Raw genomic sequence first — 17683 nt, forward strand, 5'->3', positions numbered from 1 at the left:
CGACGCCCCAAGCTGTAATAGCGTCATGTTAGCTGGTGCATTACCGTGGTGCCTATAAAGTAGTTTTTCAACACTGTGCATCACTAACCACAAGGATTTTGCAGCAGACAATCTGACTCTGCATGGCTTGATTTTGGTCCTGTGGCCAGAGCCTCCTTTCATTACTTATTGTTTGAGATACAGCTTGGAATAGACCCTTTCGGTCTTTCGAGTCATGCTGCCCAGCAACCCCTATTTTAACCCTAGCCTAATCATGGGACAGTTTACAATGACCTACTAGCCGGTATGATTTTGGACTGTGAGAGAAAACTGGAGCGCCCAGAGAAAACCGATGTATTCCATTAGGAGGACATACAGATTCCTTGCAGATGATGTCGGAATTGAACTCCTAACTCTGTAACGTCCTGAGCTTAATAGTGTCACACTGACTGCTATGCTTGCCCAACATGTACGTTTCTAACATGCCTTAGTCAACATGTTTAATCGTACTACTCTGTTGCTAATCTTGCTCTGTGCATATGTAACAAGCAACTCTATCCTTTTGGGTGGGACTGTGCCCAGAGACATTACTGGAGAGTCTACACTTGGTTTCATGAGTGTTTAAAATGGGAAGAGTAACAAATATGCCATGATTTTTGCTCGTTTCTGATCTTGTTGAAATAATTGTGGAGGTTGTGATGGAGAAAAGAAGTAGACTGGGAAAGGGCTCATAACTGGCCTTCGGTCTAGTCACCACCTTGCTCTTTCTGTTCAAGCTCATTCATGAAGTCTCGCAATTGGGTAAGTTATTGATTGGCTGCAATAGTTTAAAAAATGTTCCTCAGTGCACAACTGAGAAAAGAGGTGGTCATTTTAATGCGATATAAAAGTCACAAACTAAGATCCAACAGCCAAGATAAAACTGGCACCATGACCACTTGCACTCTGGGCTAGCCTGCCATAGTGGCACAACCCAAGGATTGTATTCAAGCACTTAACCAATTTATTGATGTGTTGAAACAAAAATACAAGGGATCAAAATTTGGACCCATGGTGTGTGTCTACAGGTTCCATGTCACATATCTGATGGAGATGTGCATAGTGCTGGCTCATTCTATTCATATTGGAGAGAGCAGTGGTGAACATGTAATGAATATATGGAAGAATTTTGCAGAACAAGCAACCATGATTAGATTGCTTCACTTTGGTCTATTGAAAGCTTCTGGATATTGAGATGCAAAGAACCATTCCTGCCAGTCACCATTAAAGATTAACAATTATGAGGTCCAGCATTATAAATGGGGGATGCACCGAAGCTTAGTGCACATGGCAAGTTCTCTCTCCTTGGCTAAATGTCTTCCTGTCATTGCATGTCAAGGGGCTAGAACCTGTGCAAAAATCCCTCCAATATCACCCGTACAACACAAAGGAAATTTAAAAACTTACGTCAAACTTCTTCAAAAGTTAATTGTTCAGCAAGATCACTATTTACAGTGCAATGATGTATGTTCATCCTGCATGTGTTGTCTTTATGACAGTTATTTAGTTTATAATATTTTCGCTTAGTAATTCATTTGTTAGTATTTTCTAGTTATAATTAGAAGTGTTTAAAGTATATTCATTGCCTGTAAAAAATATCGGCACGCGATGACGTCACATCCGGTTTCGCCGGGTCTTGTGGGACAAATACCGGTTTGAGATCAACGCGAGGGTGGGGGGCTCACCACGAGGCAGACCTGAGCAGAAGTTGTTTTGCAAGCATTGTTACGCTGTAAGTTAATAGATAATCAATATATTGAACTAAGATGTTAACGCCGATCCTGTTAAAAGTAACGACGGTCGATAATGTTTATGTTTTCGTTAGTTAAAGAGTTGCGGATAGTTTGCATTGAAGTGTATTTAAAGTAGTCAATGGCATAGGTAAACTCTGCCTGTATACTGCACCTTAATATAATGTAGTTATAGTCACTTTTACAAGTATTTACAATGGGAATGTGATATTAAGAAAGGAACAAATACTGTATCAATCTTGTATTGTTTTATCAACAGTTTTCATCATATGTTAATGTGAAGAGTGAACAGTAAATGGTTAATCTTACTGCGACTTGGTTTTCATTGACTGTGGTTTATCTCGGCGTTTAATTCGGCGTTATCGGTTACACCCGAACGAGAACGTTACACTGCATAACACATATTTTGCACATTTTCTTGAATATATTTTTCAAAGTAAGGGTCAGTGCTCCAACTAATGTTCTCTCTTAACCTTGCATGAATAAACATCAGTTCAGTGGCAGAAGTGCACATCCCTGGCAACAATGCTATTTAAAGGGATCATAAACTTTCAGGTTAGTAACTAATTGATTTTGGCAGGAAGCTGATATAATTGTGTAAGGGCTTGGCACTTTCTAGTGTCCTTTTAAAATAACTAGAATCATGTTCCAGGTGCCTAACCAACTACAACTTCCCAGGCTGAGATAGTAGGCATTTCTTGTAGGAATCAGTATAATTGGGAAAGTGACCAGAGGGCACAGAGCATGACAAGTTGGTGAAAGGAAAGGGAACTAGGGCTTTCAGCATGAGGCCACACTTGCTCACTATTCAAGGAAACATTCTGCTACCTCAGTTACCTGTGTGGGATGTCAATGTTTCTGTAGGATTGTCCTTGCTGAGGTAAATCTTTGGCCAAAAATGCAACATCTCAGAGTGAGGTGGGAAGGACATTAGGTTTGGTTGCTCGGGTGACTGTGGGATAAACTTTGAAACATATTATTTCTGTACTAGAGGAGGTGATATTTCCAACATCTTGCAGACTGGTATCTGCTAATCTGTTCTCTATTTTCGGAAAGTGATAGGAACTATCAGAGGCTGTGAAATGTTTCCATTCTCTCAACAGTTTGGTGTTGCTAAACTATATAAAACAATGAAGGTGATTGACAAATATCACGGCAGTAGTTATGTTGTCTTCATTCTGAGGCAGTCTGTTTACCCATCTGGATATCCAGAAACACAACAAAGCCAAAGGTGGCAACTGTGGTATGTGATTTATCTGCTGCTGATAGTGGACCCTAATATTGGTGTGTGCTCCACTTCTGAGAAGGACAAGGGCACAGGTACTAATGTTCATTGGGAGAGGAAATCTGCCACCTTTGCTCAGTATGGGCTATGCATGACCACAGACTTCCCATGATGATTGATAATTAAATACTTTCCTGAAGTGGCCTGGCAAGTTACTTGTTGTATCATTAGCACTATGTTGAAATGGAGAAAGAATGAAACTGGATGAACTCTCTGGAACATTGATTTTGCATATGATAGTATTGCTCCCAGCCTAGTGGACGTTGCAAGTCCTTCTCATAAAGATCTGGGAACTACTGTCCCAATTTAAACAACTATCCACAGTATAGTCAAGCAAGTATCTGATGGAATGTTGTACCATACAAGATCGATTGCGGGAATGGCAAGTGCACATGTGCTGATCTGCTGTGCAGTGAATTGACTGGACCTCCTACCCGTGCAGGGCTTTCTGCCTTTTGCATGCAGTCTTTCAAGTGCACATGCTTTTGTCTCAGAACCCCCACACTGTAAGTTGCTCAGTATGTACTGTTACTAACAGGACTCAGTGAAAAAGTTTAATCATACCACTCCATTGTCTTTCTTGCTCTGTGCATGCGTAGCATTTGGTGATGAGGATCAGAAGGTAGATGGCTGCTCCACTCCAAGCACCAAATCCCTTTTGGGCTGCAACTATGGCATAACCAACCCCTGGAAACTGGCAGCAGTAGGGAAAAATTACAATGACATCAAACTCCTACCAATTGTAACACCAGTGGCAAAACTGGAGGAAGCAATGATGCCAAGCTGCCCTTCATACACTAGGGAGAATTTGGGCAGAAATAATTTGATGCTCTCCACCTACAGAGTGAATCTGAACTGACAGATGCATTTGAGGCTTTGGACCATGTTGGAGGACACAAGATAATGTCTTTACGGCATGCTTCAGGTACTTGCAGCTGTGGCAAAACCCCGACAAGAACGTAGATGATTTCATCACAAGACTGTCCCTAGCAGTGCAGGAATGCAAATACAAAGATATTCTTCAGAGCAAATTCAAGGAGGTGATACTTATCCACATGTTGATTGTTGGGATCCAAGATGGGCAGACACAGGAGATCCTCTTGTCCGAAAAGCATGATTTGTTCCAGGACAAAGCATGCTCCACAGCTCGCCACCAGAAGGCAGTCAAGAGCGGCTCTATGCGGGTTCCGCCCCCTTCCGAAAACGTCAGTGTTTGCCAGTGGATACACGCAGTCTGCAGCTCCATAGAGATTGTGTAAGCCTCCATAGAGATGCCATCTATGTGGGGAAAGTCATGCCCAACGGTCTGATTGCAGGCATCAAAAGACAGTCTGCTGGTTTTGTCAGAAAGTAGGGCATCACAAGAAGGTGTGCTTCACTAAGGGAAGTACCGTGGGAAAATAGCAGAATTCAAACATACAGGGTCAGCTGTTACCTTGGTAAGCAAATTATCCGTATGCCAGATTCCAAAATACTGAATGCCAAGTTTGGTGCTTCACAGCTGCACTGAAAATAGCATGGATGTGTGTAGTGTCTTACCAAGTTAACAGTTGACACTATATCCAGCTCAAATTTCACGGGCTGGTTGTCCACTGTGAATGTAACCAAGTAAGAAGGCTGGTTTTTGGATCCCTGTCATGGGATTGGAAAATAGTGCCTACTTCATTGTTCTGGCCATCTTGTGTAGAGTAGATGTTTGAATTCTGCTATTTTTCCATGGCACTTTGCTTAGTGAAGCACACCTTCTTGGTGTTGTACTTTCTCACAGAACTATGACATAATTGTCAGGTATGATGTTGTGGCCATCACTGAATCATAGCTGAAGGATGGTTGCAATTGGGAGCTGAATGTCCAGGGTTACATGTTGTATTGGAGGGATAGGAAGGTTGGCGGAAGGATGCTGTGACTCTGCTGGTAAAGAATGACATCAAATCATTAGAAAGATGTGAACAAAGGATCAGAAGATGTTGATTCCTTGTGGATTGAGTTAAGAAACTGCAAGGTTAAAAGGGCTCTGGTGGCAGTTATATACAGGCCTCCCAAAAGTAGCTGTGATGTGACCACAGATTACAACAGGAAATAGAAAAGAAGTGTCAAAAGGGCAATGTTATGGTAGTCGTGGGAAATTTCAACATGCAGGTCGATTGAGAAAATCAGGTTGGTGATGGAGCCCAAGAAAGTAAACTTGTTGAATGCCTACGAGATGGTGGGTAATAATCTGGGGCTGGGTATGGCAGAGTGCAGGTGCTACAATCTGGAGCACCAAATAAGGTTCTCAATCTCAATGAGGCAGTTAGCATCCGTGGGATTATTTTTTAAGTTTCTTTAACTTCTACCTCCCACTACGTCCAACTTGAGATGCAGGTTTCAGACTAACTTCCTGAAATCTTGCCCTATACAACTTTGGGGCCTCTGTGTGATATGTATGACAATGAGTGTATGTTTTACATCATACCGTTAAGTATACGTTTTTTCGACTCCATTTCTGTCCCATTCACTGGTGTTAGTTGAGCATTGACTACCACAATAAAGAATGTCTTGTTGTTAGCCCAATGAACAGTGAGTCAAAAAAAGATATGGACACTACGCCTTGTGGAGTAAACAGCTAGTTGACGGTGGCTAGTGCCAGCTGCTCATTTCATTCATGCATGGGGTTGCTCTGCTGCCTGCATCTGAAGCAATAGATCTCTCGTTACCTTCCTTTACCTGATTTAGCAACCCATCCTCAGCCTCACCGTTCCAAATGAACCAAAGCCAGAGTCAGATTGTTTAGTCTGATTTTACTGATTAATTTTTGAAAGATACCACAGTTCTCTCTCCCGAAAATCCATCATCATTTCAGTGTTTATATGAAAGGGATGTATTTCTCGTTGTTTTATTTGAACCTGCCTTTTCTGTTTATTTTGAATACCTTGCAATACATCAAGGGCCTTGAAGTGAATGTGTTCTGTTTAGGATATCACCGTTGTTTGTTGATGACATTTTCCAAGGCCTATTGTCTAAATTCAGAATGTGATCCAGTCGAACATGGGAATGCTGTTTGTTACACTGCTGAAGTTCAGAAGACAAAACCGAGCCTAAGCATGGTCCCAGGAATATCAAAGCTACAATAGATGAGTTAACCTGATACTAGGGGTTGAGAGAGAAATGAGAATGAGAATTTCAGTAGAAACCCTTGATCTTCTTCAAAGACTACCTGTCTAAACGAGCAAATGAGACCTTGGTCTAGTGTGTCATTCATAAGACAATACCTTTTGAGAGTATTACTAAAATTGTAGAGTATTTGAATTGGTTAGGGTTGTGTCTCTGCTGCTTTGCTGTTGGTTAATATTTAATCTTAGGTGTTAATTGTGGTAGTTACAACAGACCCTCTTATAAATTGAGTTTGTACTGAGTGAAGCCATTCTACAACTGGCGTAGTTGCCTCAAGTTTAATTGTCATTCAATACCAATGAACACAGCCGAACGAAACAGCGTTCCTTTGGGGCTAAGGTGCAAAATAATGTGCCAGCAGTCATACACAGCACAAGGCACATATAGCACATGTAAGATAGAAAGTAAACTTACAATCACACAAAAATATAGCCCAAGTCCCTGATAGGTATGTACTGTAAATTGATAGTGCATGGGTGTTTCGGCAAGAGCTGGCAGTTCTCAGCAGTCCGCAGACGAATGCATGCACGCAGTCCAGCTTGTCATTCCACTGATTGAACACAGGAGGGTAGCCACTGACTGTGGGGGGAGGGGGGCTTAGCATGGAGGCCGTGCTACACTGCCTCCAGCATTTCCTCCCCTGGACTGCAGCAACAGGCAAACCTGCAGCTTGAGGCCTAGTCCTTGCTACAACCAAGATTATGTAGCTTCCCTGCCACGTGTCACACCAATAAACAAGGGAAACGTATTTGCAACACTTTACATTATCAGAGTCCAACAGGGTCTTGCATTCACAAGAGAAACATCCAAGACAATTACTCGCTGTTAGAGTGCACATGGCCTTTGCCTGTCGACTCCATTGCCTTCCTGTTGCTGGTAGTAACATGGTCCACACAAAGTCCAGCTCCTCTGCCAGCGAGCTGCTTGCTCACAGGGTAGGCCTGCAGTACTTCAGGTTCTTAATGCCCAGCATTGTCTTGTGATTGTAAAAAGGACACTCTTGATTGGATTTCCCCTCCCCTCCTGCAAAGCTGGTGTGTCCGAATGCACAGCCATCTTACCAGAAGAGTTAGTGATTTATTGGTCAGCTTTGTAGTGAAATTAGTGACCTGTCTAATTCACTTGAATCTATGTTGCAATACTGTGAAGGTGGCAACATAACAGTTCACAGTAGGGTGGATTTTAAGAATAAATGTTGCATTCCCTGTTTCTATTGCTGAGTGTGTATTCCAGGAATCCTGCTTGATTTTACTGATCAGCTTCCAAAGCTCCTGGGACCAGGAGCATATTCAGTCTGTAGTGGATTCAGATGAACATTACAGGAGAAAAAATATTTTAATTTTCTCTTGGCACATTGTTCATTCAGCATTAAGCCACACCCACAGGTTTTGGTGATTAGTTTATAGTTGTGAACAGATTGTAACACTGATATGGACTCAAGATGTGTCCTTTTTTATAGAAGTATATAAATGATTAAGTATTTTTTGTTGCTTGATATTATAGGTACCATCGATTGCCACTGTCTATGGATGGGCTGCAATTACAAGCACAAATAGACACCTTTATTAATTCACTCAGGGTAAGTGTGTACTATTGTTCTAAAATACAATTGTTGCAAATTCCTGAACCAGCAGACACTGGATGTTTGTAATAGCTGTGACCTAGTTGTTATCCTTCTTACCCTGGTTAGAAGTTTATAGATTCATGTACCACTCAACAAAATTGAGCACGAAAGCATGGGTGCACACCACGCTTGGGCACTGATAAGATTGTCCCCGTTTTGAAGCCAAAAGGGACCCCATAACTTCAAACTCCCAATTCAGGGATAAGCAAAAATCTGAGGCTTTGCTGTACTGTTGAAGAAAATGTCTGTCAGATTAATTCAAGGCTTGGCTTCCCTGTTCAACCCAAGTCATGTATCAAAGAAGATCCGGGAATGAAAGGATTAATAAACCAAGATTGTTTGATGGCTCTGGGCCGTTACTCACTGGAATTTAGAAGAATGGGGGGGGGGGGAATCACATTGAAACCTTTTGAATATTCAGGGACCTAGATAGTGGATGTGGAGAAGATGTTTCCCATAGTGGAGGGAGTCTAGGACCAGATGTTACAGTCTTAGAATTGATGATCACTTAGAACAGAGATAAGAAGTAATTCCTTTATGTAGAGGATAGTGAATCTGTTGAATTCATTGCCACAGATGGCAGTGGTGACCATATCATTGTGTATATTTAAAGCAGAGCTTGATAGGTTCCTGATTAGGAAGGATGTGAAAGGTTACGGGGAGAAGGCAGGAGAATGGGTTTAAGAGGGATAACAAAGCAGCCATAATAGAATGCTGGAGCAGACCCAATGAGCCAAATGGCCTGATTCTGCTCCTGTGCTTTATGGTCTAAGAGCAGGAAAAATTGTCCCCATATCCTGCCCACTATTTTATCATTCACCAAAATCATTAACAAAGTCATTTTGATTACTAAAAATGAGAATGCTGAGAACTTTCAGCATCAGTCAGGAGAAAAACAAAACTGATATTTTGGTTCAAAGACTCTTTTATCAAGTTAACATGCTATAAATATACAAACGTTTGTACATTCAGTGGACACTTTATTAGGCACACCTGCACCTTAATGCAAATATTTAATCAGCCAGTCATGTGGCAACCATTCATTGCATGTAGGCATGATCAAGAGGTTCAGTTGTTCAGACCAAACATCAGAATAGGGAAGAAATCTGATCTAAGTGATTGATGGAGGAATGAGGTTGGTGCCAGATGGGGTGTTTTGAATATCTCAGAAACTGTTGTTCACCTGGTATTTTCACACACAGCAGACTTAAGAGTTTACAGAGAATGGTGAAAAACAACAAGGGGCAGTTCTGTGGGAGGTCAGAGGAGATTGGCCAGACTAGTTCAAGCTGACAGAAAGGTGACAGTAACTCAAATAACCACGTGGTGCAACAGTGGTGTGCAGAAGAGCATCACTGAAAGCACAATACATCAAATCTTGAAATGGATCTTCAAATCAGAAGACTGCACAGGGTTCCACTCCTGTACCCAATAAAGTGGCCACTGAGTGCATTTTCTTCAGAGAGTGGAAGGATGGAGAGCAGACCATGTCAGTGATAGGGTGCGGAACAAGTTGGTCACAAATTGCTGGGAGTGAGTGAAAAGCCTGCCAAAAAGTGAAGAGACAAATTTTCCAAGTAATGCTAAAGTATCTGCAAAATGTGCACGAAATGTGTTTTATTCTGAGTTAACTTGATTTTCAACAGCGTAGTAATGTGACTTGGAGTTGTGCAAATAATCTCCAGTGTTTTGAATGGGACATGAACAGTTTGTTCTCCAAATCTGATTTAATAGATCCCACACCTTCAAAAGGAGATGGTTTGTTCTCCCTGGTATTCAGGGAGAATGCAGGAAAATTTGGCTGAGAAGGATAATATTCTGGTATTCTAAATGTATTTAATCCTTACTCACCATTACCAAGAAAAGACTGCGTAATCTTTATTTATTGCATGTTTCCTTGGGAAGTTGTTAGATAAAAAATTGTTACCACTTTTCCTTATCAGAGTGACTACATTTCAAGGGTATTTCATCAGTAATAAGTGATATGAAATGGCATAAGAATGACTATATTAATATGTCTTATGGCAGCAGGAGAATTCAAATTCATTAAAAAAATTCTTATGACAATAATAGAAATATGAGTAGTGTTGAATTGTCAGTAAAATATTTTGGAAAGTTAACCTGATGCTTCTTTATAAGAGTCTTAATGCAGGCAAATGGGATTTGTGTATAGATGGGCAAAAAGGTTGGCATTGAAATAATGGGCTGAATGGCCTGTTTCAGTGCTTTTTGACATTGTAAGATGTGGTTGATAAGCATATGTTGACCTAGCAAGCCACTTATCTGTATTAAAATGCTATCTCCCTACTCAACAGCACCGTTACTGCACCTTCATCTCTCAGACTGCAGCAGTTCAAGGAGACACCTCATCCACACTTTCCTGGGGATCAACAGTGAATAGGCAATAAATATTCATCTTGCTAATGATGCCTAGAACATAGCTCTTTCAAAGAGACTTCTGCAGTTATGCAGTGGGTCTTATCAGCAGTAAAACAATGGTACATTAACATAGCAGTTTCTGCAGTCATTCACATAGACAGGGAGATCAGACTCAGAGTTTGCCTGTGGGAAATATGCCATGCTTTTATTATTTTCCCTTTAAAGACCTTTATTTATATACCCTACATCTTTGCTTCTTTTTGCTTTCTGCAGCTTTGCTGTTTGCTGGTGTACTTCCTGTTATCAGTTTGTTTTTCCTGTACGTATTACTTTTTGCTGGTCTTATCACTGTTACAGCCAGGACAAACAAAGAGCATGGGCAGGCTGCTAGTGAATTACAAATAGTGAAAGAAAATGAACTTTTGTACTGGTTTTGTGTTTGTCTAATATTGTAGTGAATGTCATTTCTGATTTGAATACTATAAAAACGGCAGTGTTTGCTTTCTCCTTCCTCTCATTTACTAAAAGCCTCAAGTCCTTTTACATCAGAACTTATTCAGTACCTTACTTGCGTGCAAGATTTCACAGTTCTAACAGGGCTTCTAAATCATGGTTCTGTGCAGGAGGAAGTGACAGGATGAATACAGAGTTTACTCATTACCTTGTAGTGTTTGCCAAAAACAAGTGACAAAGGCAGCCACAGATGCAGAACGTAATTCCATTTTTATAATTCAACTCAATGAAACAAAACCTTAAATAGTCAATTGTTTAAAAAAAGTTGAACAACAAAACCCCATGAAACTGGTGTTACCTGCCTGTAATGTTGCGATGCAGAAGTTACTGGAGAATTTGAAGTGGGAAGAAGTGGAGTGAAATTTGGAAACTTGACTTTTTAAAGCGTCATTTAACGAGCAAATGACATATGGACGGTGTGCATAAACTCTGGCGAGAAAATCCTTCATTACCTGCTATGGGGCTGCTACGCATGTTTTGTGAGAGTGTGGATGAATGAGAACAAAAACAACCGAATCCGGAAGAGATCAAAGTTCTTATTGACACTGTTTTAAAATGAATGCCTATATATATATATATAAAATTCAGGGTGCACATGTTGTCAGTGGGCAAAAAATTGGACAGTACAAGATTTTTGTGCACACTGGTCATTACAAATTAGAGGGAACAGTGGGGGTGTGGGAGGGGCAAGGATGGAGCCAGGTGAGAGAGAGGGTAGTTGTGTGGGGGAGGTGTATGAAGTGTGAAGCTGGGATGCGATAGGTGGGAAAGTGAAAGGCTGAAGAAGAAGGAATCTGTTAGGAAGGAGATAAAGAGTCATTCTCTATTGCTAAATGTATAGATGTAACCTTAATCCCACACACCAATACCTGGCTACTGTTTGCACACACTTTTCTTTCCCTGCTTTTCTTATTAAGAATCTTGCCTGTTTCTGCACTAAGAATAATCAAAGCCTCTTCTTCCACCACTCTTTGAGAAAAGAAATTCCAAAGACTCATTACAGGTAGTCAAAAATGGATGACCTCCCATTATTAAAGTGATTTGTGGTTCAAGATTTTCCCACAAGAACAGACGCCTTTTTCAGAGCCATCCTGTCAAGAACCCATAGAGTCCTGCAGATTTCAATGCATGGCCATCTTCCCCTTAGACAAAACAGCCATTCCAGACAGTAGCTAACTTCACCATAAAATTCCAGAACTAACACTTATAACTTCTGTTTCAGAATAAGAACCAGAATCAGGTTTATTATCAGAATTAGAACCAGGTTTGATATCACTGGCATATTTAATGACACTTGTTGTTTTGCAGTAGTAGTAAAGTGCAAACACATAAAAGGGAAAAAAACTATAAATTACAATAAGAAAGAATGCAAAAAGAGAACAAAAAAGTGAGGTAGTGTTAATGGGATGGTTCATTGTTGTTTTAGAAATCTGATAGCAAAGGGGAAGAAACTGTTTCTAAAATATTGAGTGTGTGTCATCAGGCTTCTGCACTTCATTCCTAATGGATGCAATATGACGAGGCTTGTCCTGAGAGGTGGGATTCCTTAATGATGGATGCTGCTTTATTGAGGCACCAACCTTTTGAAGATGCCCTGAATGCTGAGGAGGCTGATACCCATGATGGAGCTGGCTGAGCTTACAATTTTCTGCAACTTTTTCCAATCCTTTAAACCAGACAGTGATGCAGCCAATTAGAATGCTCTCCACGGTACTTCTGTAGAAATTGGCTAGAGCATGGGTGGGCAAACTTTTTGACTTGTGGGTCACAAAGGGTTCTAAAATTTGACAGGGGGGCCGGACCAGGAGCAGATGGACGGAGTGTTTTGGTAATACACCTCATAAGAGAAAATAAAATATCATGGGATATGTAGAAAACATGTGCTTTAATTTCAATTGAAAATGAACAAATGCATTACAACAAAATATCTGTCTTTGAAGTCCCATGGTATTTAGCTATTTATTGAAATGACTTTTAAAACACTGAAAATTAAATGAATAAAATACAGCTTTTTTTAATGGTAACAGTTATTATTTTAAAGCACTGAAAATTCTGTTATCCTTCAAGATATTATCATCATCACTCTCCTCCTGACTATCTTTATTTCAAAAACGGTAGGAGATGCAGGTCTACTTGTCCTGCTCCTTCTTATTCAATTGTCCCCTGTGCCAAAACTCAACAACGACCAGCACAAGGAGAGATCAGTGACAGCGCGCCAGTATGCGGAGCACGTTATTTGATCTGGAGTGCATTTTTTATTTTGAGAACGTACGTGCACCTGCGCACTACTCATGTCCATCACTTAACAGAAATGACATGTAACATGTAAGGCTTATTGAAAAAAATATTTTCAAATGCATTTTTTACATAACACAACAAAGAAACTTATTTTTAATTTCAGTGGGAACAGTGTTGTTGGTCTCCCTTTTTAGCCAGCGCATCAAAGTCTGGATTTAGTTTTGTTGTGGCGATTCTCAGGATGGATCTGAGGTGTTGGTCAGTTAACTTGGATCTGTGGCTGGCCTTGTTGATGTTCATGACGTTGAATGCCTGTTCACACAAATAGGTCGAGCCGAACAAAGAGTAAAGCGCAAATGTGGAGTAATACGCTGCACCTCAACAAAGGTCAATGTATATAGAGTGCGTCATCTATTGGGAAAACGCCAGAATTGCGGGGAAAAACGTTAACAAGGTTTATTAATATAATTTCATCAAGTTCTGCGGGCCGGATTAAAAAGCTTAACGGGCCGCATATGGCCCCCGGGCGGTAGTTTGCCCATGCCTGTGCTAGAGTCTTTGGTGACGTACCAAGTCTCCGTAAACTCCTAATGAAATCTAGCCTCTCTCATGCCTTCTTTACAATCGCATCAATATGTTGGGCCCAAGATACGTAGATCTTTAGAGATGGTCCCACCCAGGAATTGAAACTGCTCACTGATAATATCACTCATCATCACTGACATCTGTCATGAAATTTGTTATTTTGTAGTTATAGTATGGTGCAATACATAAAAAAATACTATAAATTACATTGAGAAATGTATTTTTAAAAATACTTAAGAAGTGCAAAAAGAGAGCAAAAAGTGAACTACTGTTCATAGTCCATTCAGAAATCTGTATGGACTATGCTGACTTAAGAATTTACAAAAAGCTTAGTCAGTCTCGTTGATCTTATGGTTTCCATAAAGGGAATCTAATACCTTACTTACTTTAACTTCTACCGTATTCAGTACCTTGCCTTCTACAAACGTTTGTACTTTCTCGCATGTTAAAATAGGCATGCCCAACGATGCAGCTTGTTTCTTGGTTTTTGTGAGCTACTGCTTGAATCGGGTATTTGTTCCTTTGTCACTGAAGGAACAGCTTCTGCCAGTGTTGCTGCTATGACCTCAGTCTTTTTGTTAAGATATATTTTATAGTTCTGCTCACTTTTTTCCCTCTTCAACATTTAACTTGCTGGTTCAGCATTGATTTAAAGAATAAAGCAGCACATTCTCTGTCTGCTCCAGCAAGCTCTGGGACAATCACTCATTTGCCTATTAGGTTATGTTTGGCAATTATCCCCCCTGGCATTGAATTGCAAGATACAAACAGCAAGGCCTTCCATTAGAACAGAAGTGTGTAAGAAATAAAGGGTGGTGTAGGCCATATACTTCTTGAGGGCAATGACAGATGATCTGCAGATGCTGGAACCTAGAGCAACAGACAAAATGTTAGAGGAACTCAAAGAGTCAATTAGTATCTGTGGAGGGAAATGGACATTGACATTTTGGATAAAGACCCTTCTCCTGTACTAGAAGAGTAGAGGGGAGAGAGCCAGTATAAAGAAGTGAACAGGAGGGCTGGAGCAAGAGATATGTGGATCCAGGTGAGGACAGATGATGGGCAAATGGAGGGAAGAAGAGTGGAAATAGTCAAGGAAGCTGGGAGATGATAGGTGGAGGCAAGAATAAGTTGCAGATGACAATGAACTTGTCTCTGCATACCTCAACCCCGTTTTATAACCCTTGGTTCAGTCTCTTCCCACTTAGGTGTGCAACACTTCACATACTCTTGATCTCTCCAACAATTTTTAATACCCTGGCATTGATTGCCTAATTTGCACCCTGGATATTCAGTTCCTATACATCTCTATCTCCCATCAAGAAGGCTTCTCTGCTTCTTTCTAGACATTCAGCTCTGCTGTCATAAGGATTATTACAGAAAATCTTTCTTAACAAATGCAATAAGCATATGCATCAGTTCATCTCTGTGTGACAGGAGAACACACATCATAGTACAATTGTTTCTGCTTTATAATTTCATACATTGTTATTGGACATTGGCGCATTATTATTGTGTATATTATTATTAGTTAAGTCTGCATGCTGCTAGTGTGTTTTTAAATGTTCCTGCTGTAATGAAGGAATTTCCCACTTGGGATCAATAAAGTACTTATTACTATTACAACAGACCTAACCAGTTCCCCTCCACCACCACCCTCTTCCATCTGGTGGAACTGTCCTTACATTCAACAATTGTCCTTACATTCTGAAAATATTCAAGAAAGGGTCCCCACACCTTTTGGAACTTTATGTCCAAATTGAGAGTTGAATAATGGATCTTCTCAAGGTATAGACTGGACATGATGTCCCTAAGCCATTGAGCATGGGTGGGCAGGGCAGCATCCCTCCACCTGAGCAAGACTGCGTGCCTGACCAAAAGAGAGGCAAAAGACAGTATGTGATGTTTGGTTGGACTTAGGTGCGTGTCCCCCTCTCCGGAGGTGTCGAAAAGAGCAATCAAAGGGTTAGGTTCCAGATTGTAATTAAGTATTTGGGATAGGGTTGCCATTACATCTCTGATGATAATTTGTAATATTTTCCTGATGATGGAAGTTAAGCTGACTGGCTTTTGGTGTCCTGGTTTCTGCTCCCTCTCTTACCTAAACATGAAGTTACTTTTTTTTTTGTCAGCCAGTTTGGATTGGGCTGTGTGCTTAACTTCATGCTCTACTTGCTTTACACCTATGACTGTGTGGCTAAAAACAGCTCTGACACCATATTTATGTTGTGGGCTGTATCAATGGTGGTGGTGAATCATCATACAGGAGGGAGATTGAACATTTGGCCGAGTAATGTCATAACATTAACCTCTCACTCAATGTCAGCAAGACCACGGGACTGATTATGGACTTCAGGATAAAGAAACAAGAGGTCCACAAACCAGTACTTATCGGGGATCAGAGGTGGAGAGGATCAATAATTTAAAATCCTGGGTGCCACGATCTCAGAGGACCTGTCCTGGACTTATCCTATAAACACACGACAGCACTTCTACTTCCTTAGGATTCTGCAGAGATTCGTCATGTCATCAACAATCTTGACAAACTTCTATAGATGTATGGTGGACAGTGTATTGACTGGTTGCACTACGGCCTGGTATGGCTTTGAACACCAATACCTTTGAGTGGAAGATCTTACAACAGGTAGTGAATTTGGCCCAGTACATCACAGGTAACACCCCTCCCCCCTCCCAACCACTGAGTACATTTACAGGAAATACTATCGTAGAAAAGCAGCATCCATCATCAAAGATCCTTACCCCCCCAAGCCATGATCTTTTTTCAGTGCTGCCAACAGGAAGAAGGTACAAGAGCCTCAGGACTCACACCACTAGGTTCAAGAACAGTTACTATTACTCAGCTATCAGGGTCTTTAACAGAAGAGAACATCTACATATCTGGCATTCCAACACCAATGATCTCACTTCAAGGACTCTTTATCTTGTTACTTCGTGCTCTTGTTATTTATTTATATTTGCACAGTTTGTTGTCTTCTATGCTTTTGCTCATTCACTGATCCTGTTTACAGTTACCATTCTATAGATTTGCTGAGTATGCCTGCAGGAAAAAGTATCTCAGGGTTGTATGTACTCCAATAATAAATTTTACTTTTAAGAGTTCTTTATCTTGTTATTTCATGCTCTCGTTATTTATTGCTACTTATTTATATTTGTATTTGCAGTTTGTTGTCTTCTATTCTCTTGCTTCTTCATTGATCCTCTTTACAGTTACCACTCTATAGATTAGCTGCGTATGCCCACATGAAAAAGAATCTCAAGGTTGTATGTACTCTGAGAATAAATTTTACTTTGAAGTTTGAACTTTTGTTATTGGAGAATTAAAGACAATGCATGAAGTCACTGATTAGCCACTTTTTTAAAAGTCCGTCCGGATTAGAAAATTTGTTAGTTTGCAGCTTTAACAATTGACCCAGTACTGCTGCCCCTAGTTATCGTAATTTTACAAACTCCTTCCCCCATGCCACTTACCTATTTATAATTATATCTTAGGTGTTACCTGTATTTCCTAGAGTGAATGTAGATGTAAAATATTAGCTCAATTCACCTAAAATTTCCTTGTTGTCCATTATTAATTCCACAGACTTGCCTTCTATATATTTACAGGATCTCTTGCCATCTGATGTTATGTTTTATGTCACAGTCTAATGTTTCCTTCTATGTTAATCCTTTAGTTATTCTTTGTTGCTTCAATATTCTATCAAGTCCTCTGGCCTGCCACCCCTTTTGAGCAATTCTATGCTTCTTAAATTTATTTCTACATTATAATTAACTATGGATTATAGGTTTTCCCCCATGGAACCCCCTCCCCCAACCTAATTGCAGTGTATCCATTTTGTGCTTTCTAGTAATCACTGTAAATGTCTGCTGCCTGTATTTATGTTTAAAATATTACCATAGACATACTGTTTTCTCTGCTGAACTTAATATTAAATTAAGTTATGTAACAATTGTTGTTAACTCAGTATGACTATGAGGTCATTAATCAAACCTATCTCATTGCACAAAACCAGATCCGGCATAACCTTGCCCTGATCTCAGAAACTATTCCAAAAACACTCAGTGAAATCCTCACTAATTCACCCTTTCCCATTTTATTTTCAGTCTATGTGTGATTAT

At 40.3% G+C, this 17683-nt stretch overlaps 1 protein-coding gene across 6 annotated transcripts in view; it reads left to right on the plus strand.

The window, feature by feature from the left end:
* Positions 1-17683, plus strand: part of LOC132378966 (paladin-like) — a 278270-nt gene that overhangs the window by 91858 nt on the left and 168729 nt on the right. For all 6 annotated transcript variants that reach the window (XM_059946356.1, XM_059946357.1, XM_059946359.1 and 3 more), the window contains one exon: positions 7711-7786. In XM_059946356.1, coding sequence (XP_059802339.1) covers positions 7711-7786 — 76 coding nt within the window. The remainder of the gene's footprint in view (positions 1-7710; positions 7787-17683) is intronic.

Source organism: Hypanus sabinus, chromosome 21, assembly GCF_030144855.1.
Source record: "Hypanus sabinus isolate sHypSab1 chromosome 21, sHypSab1.hap1, whole genome shotgun sequence".
NCBI lineage: Eukaryota > Metazoa > Chordata > Chondrichthyes > Myliobatiformes > Dasyatidae > Hypanus > Hypanus sabinus.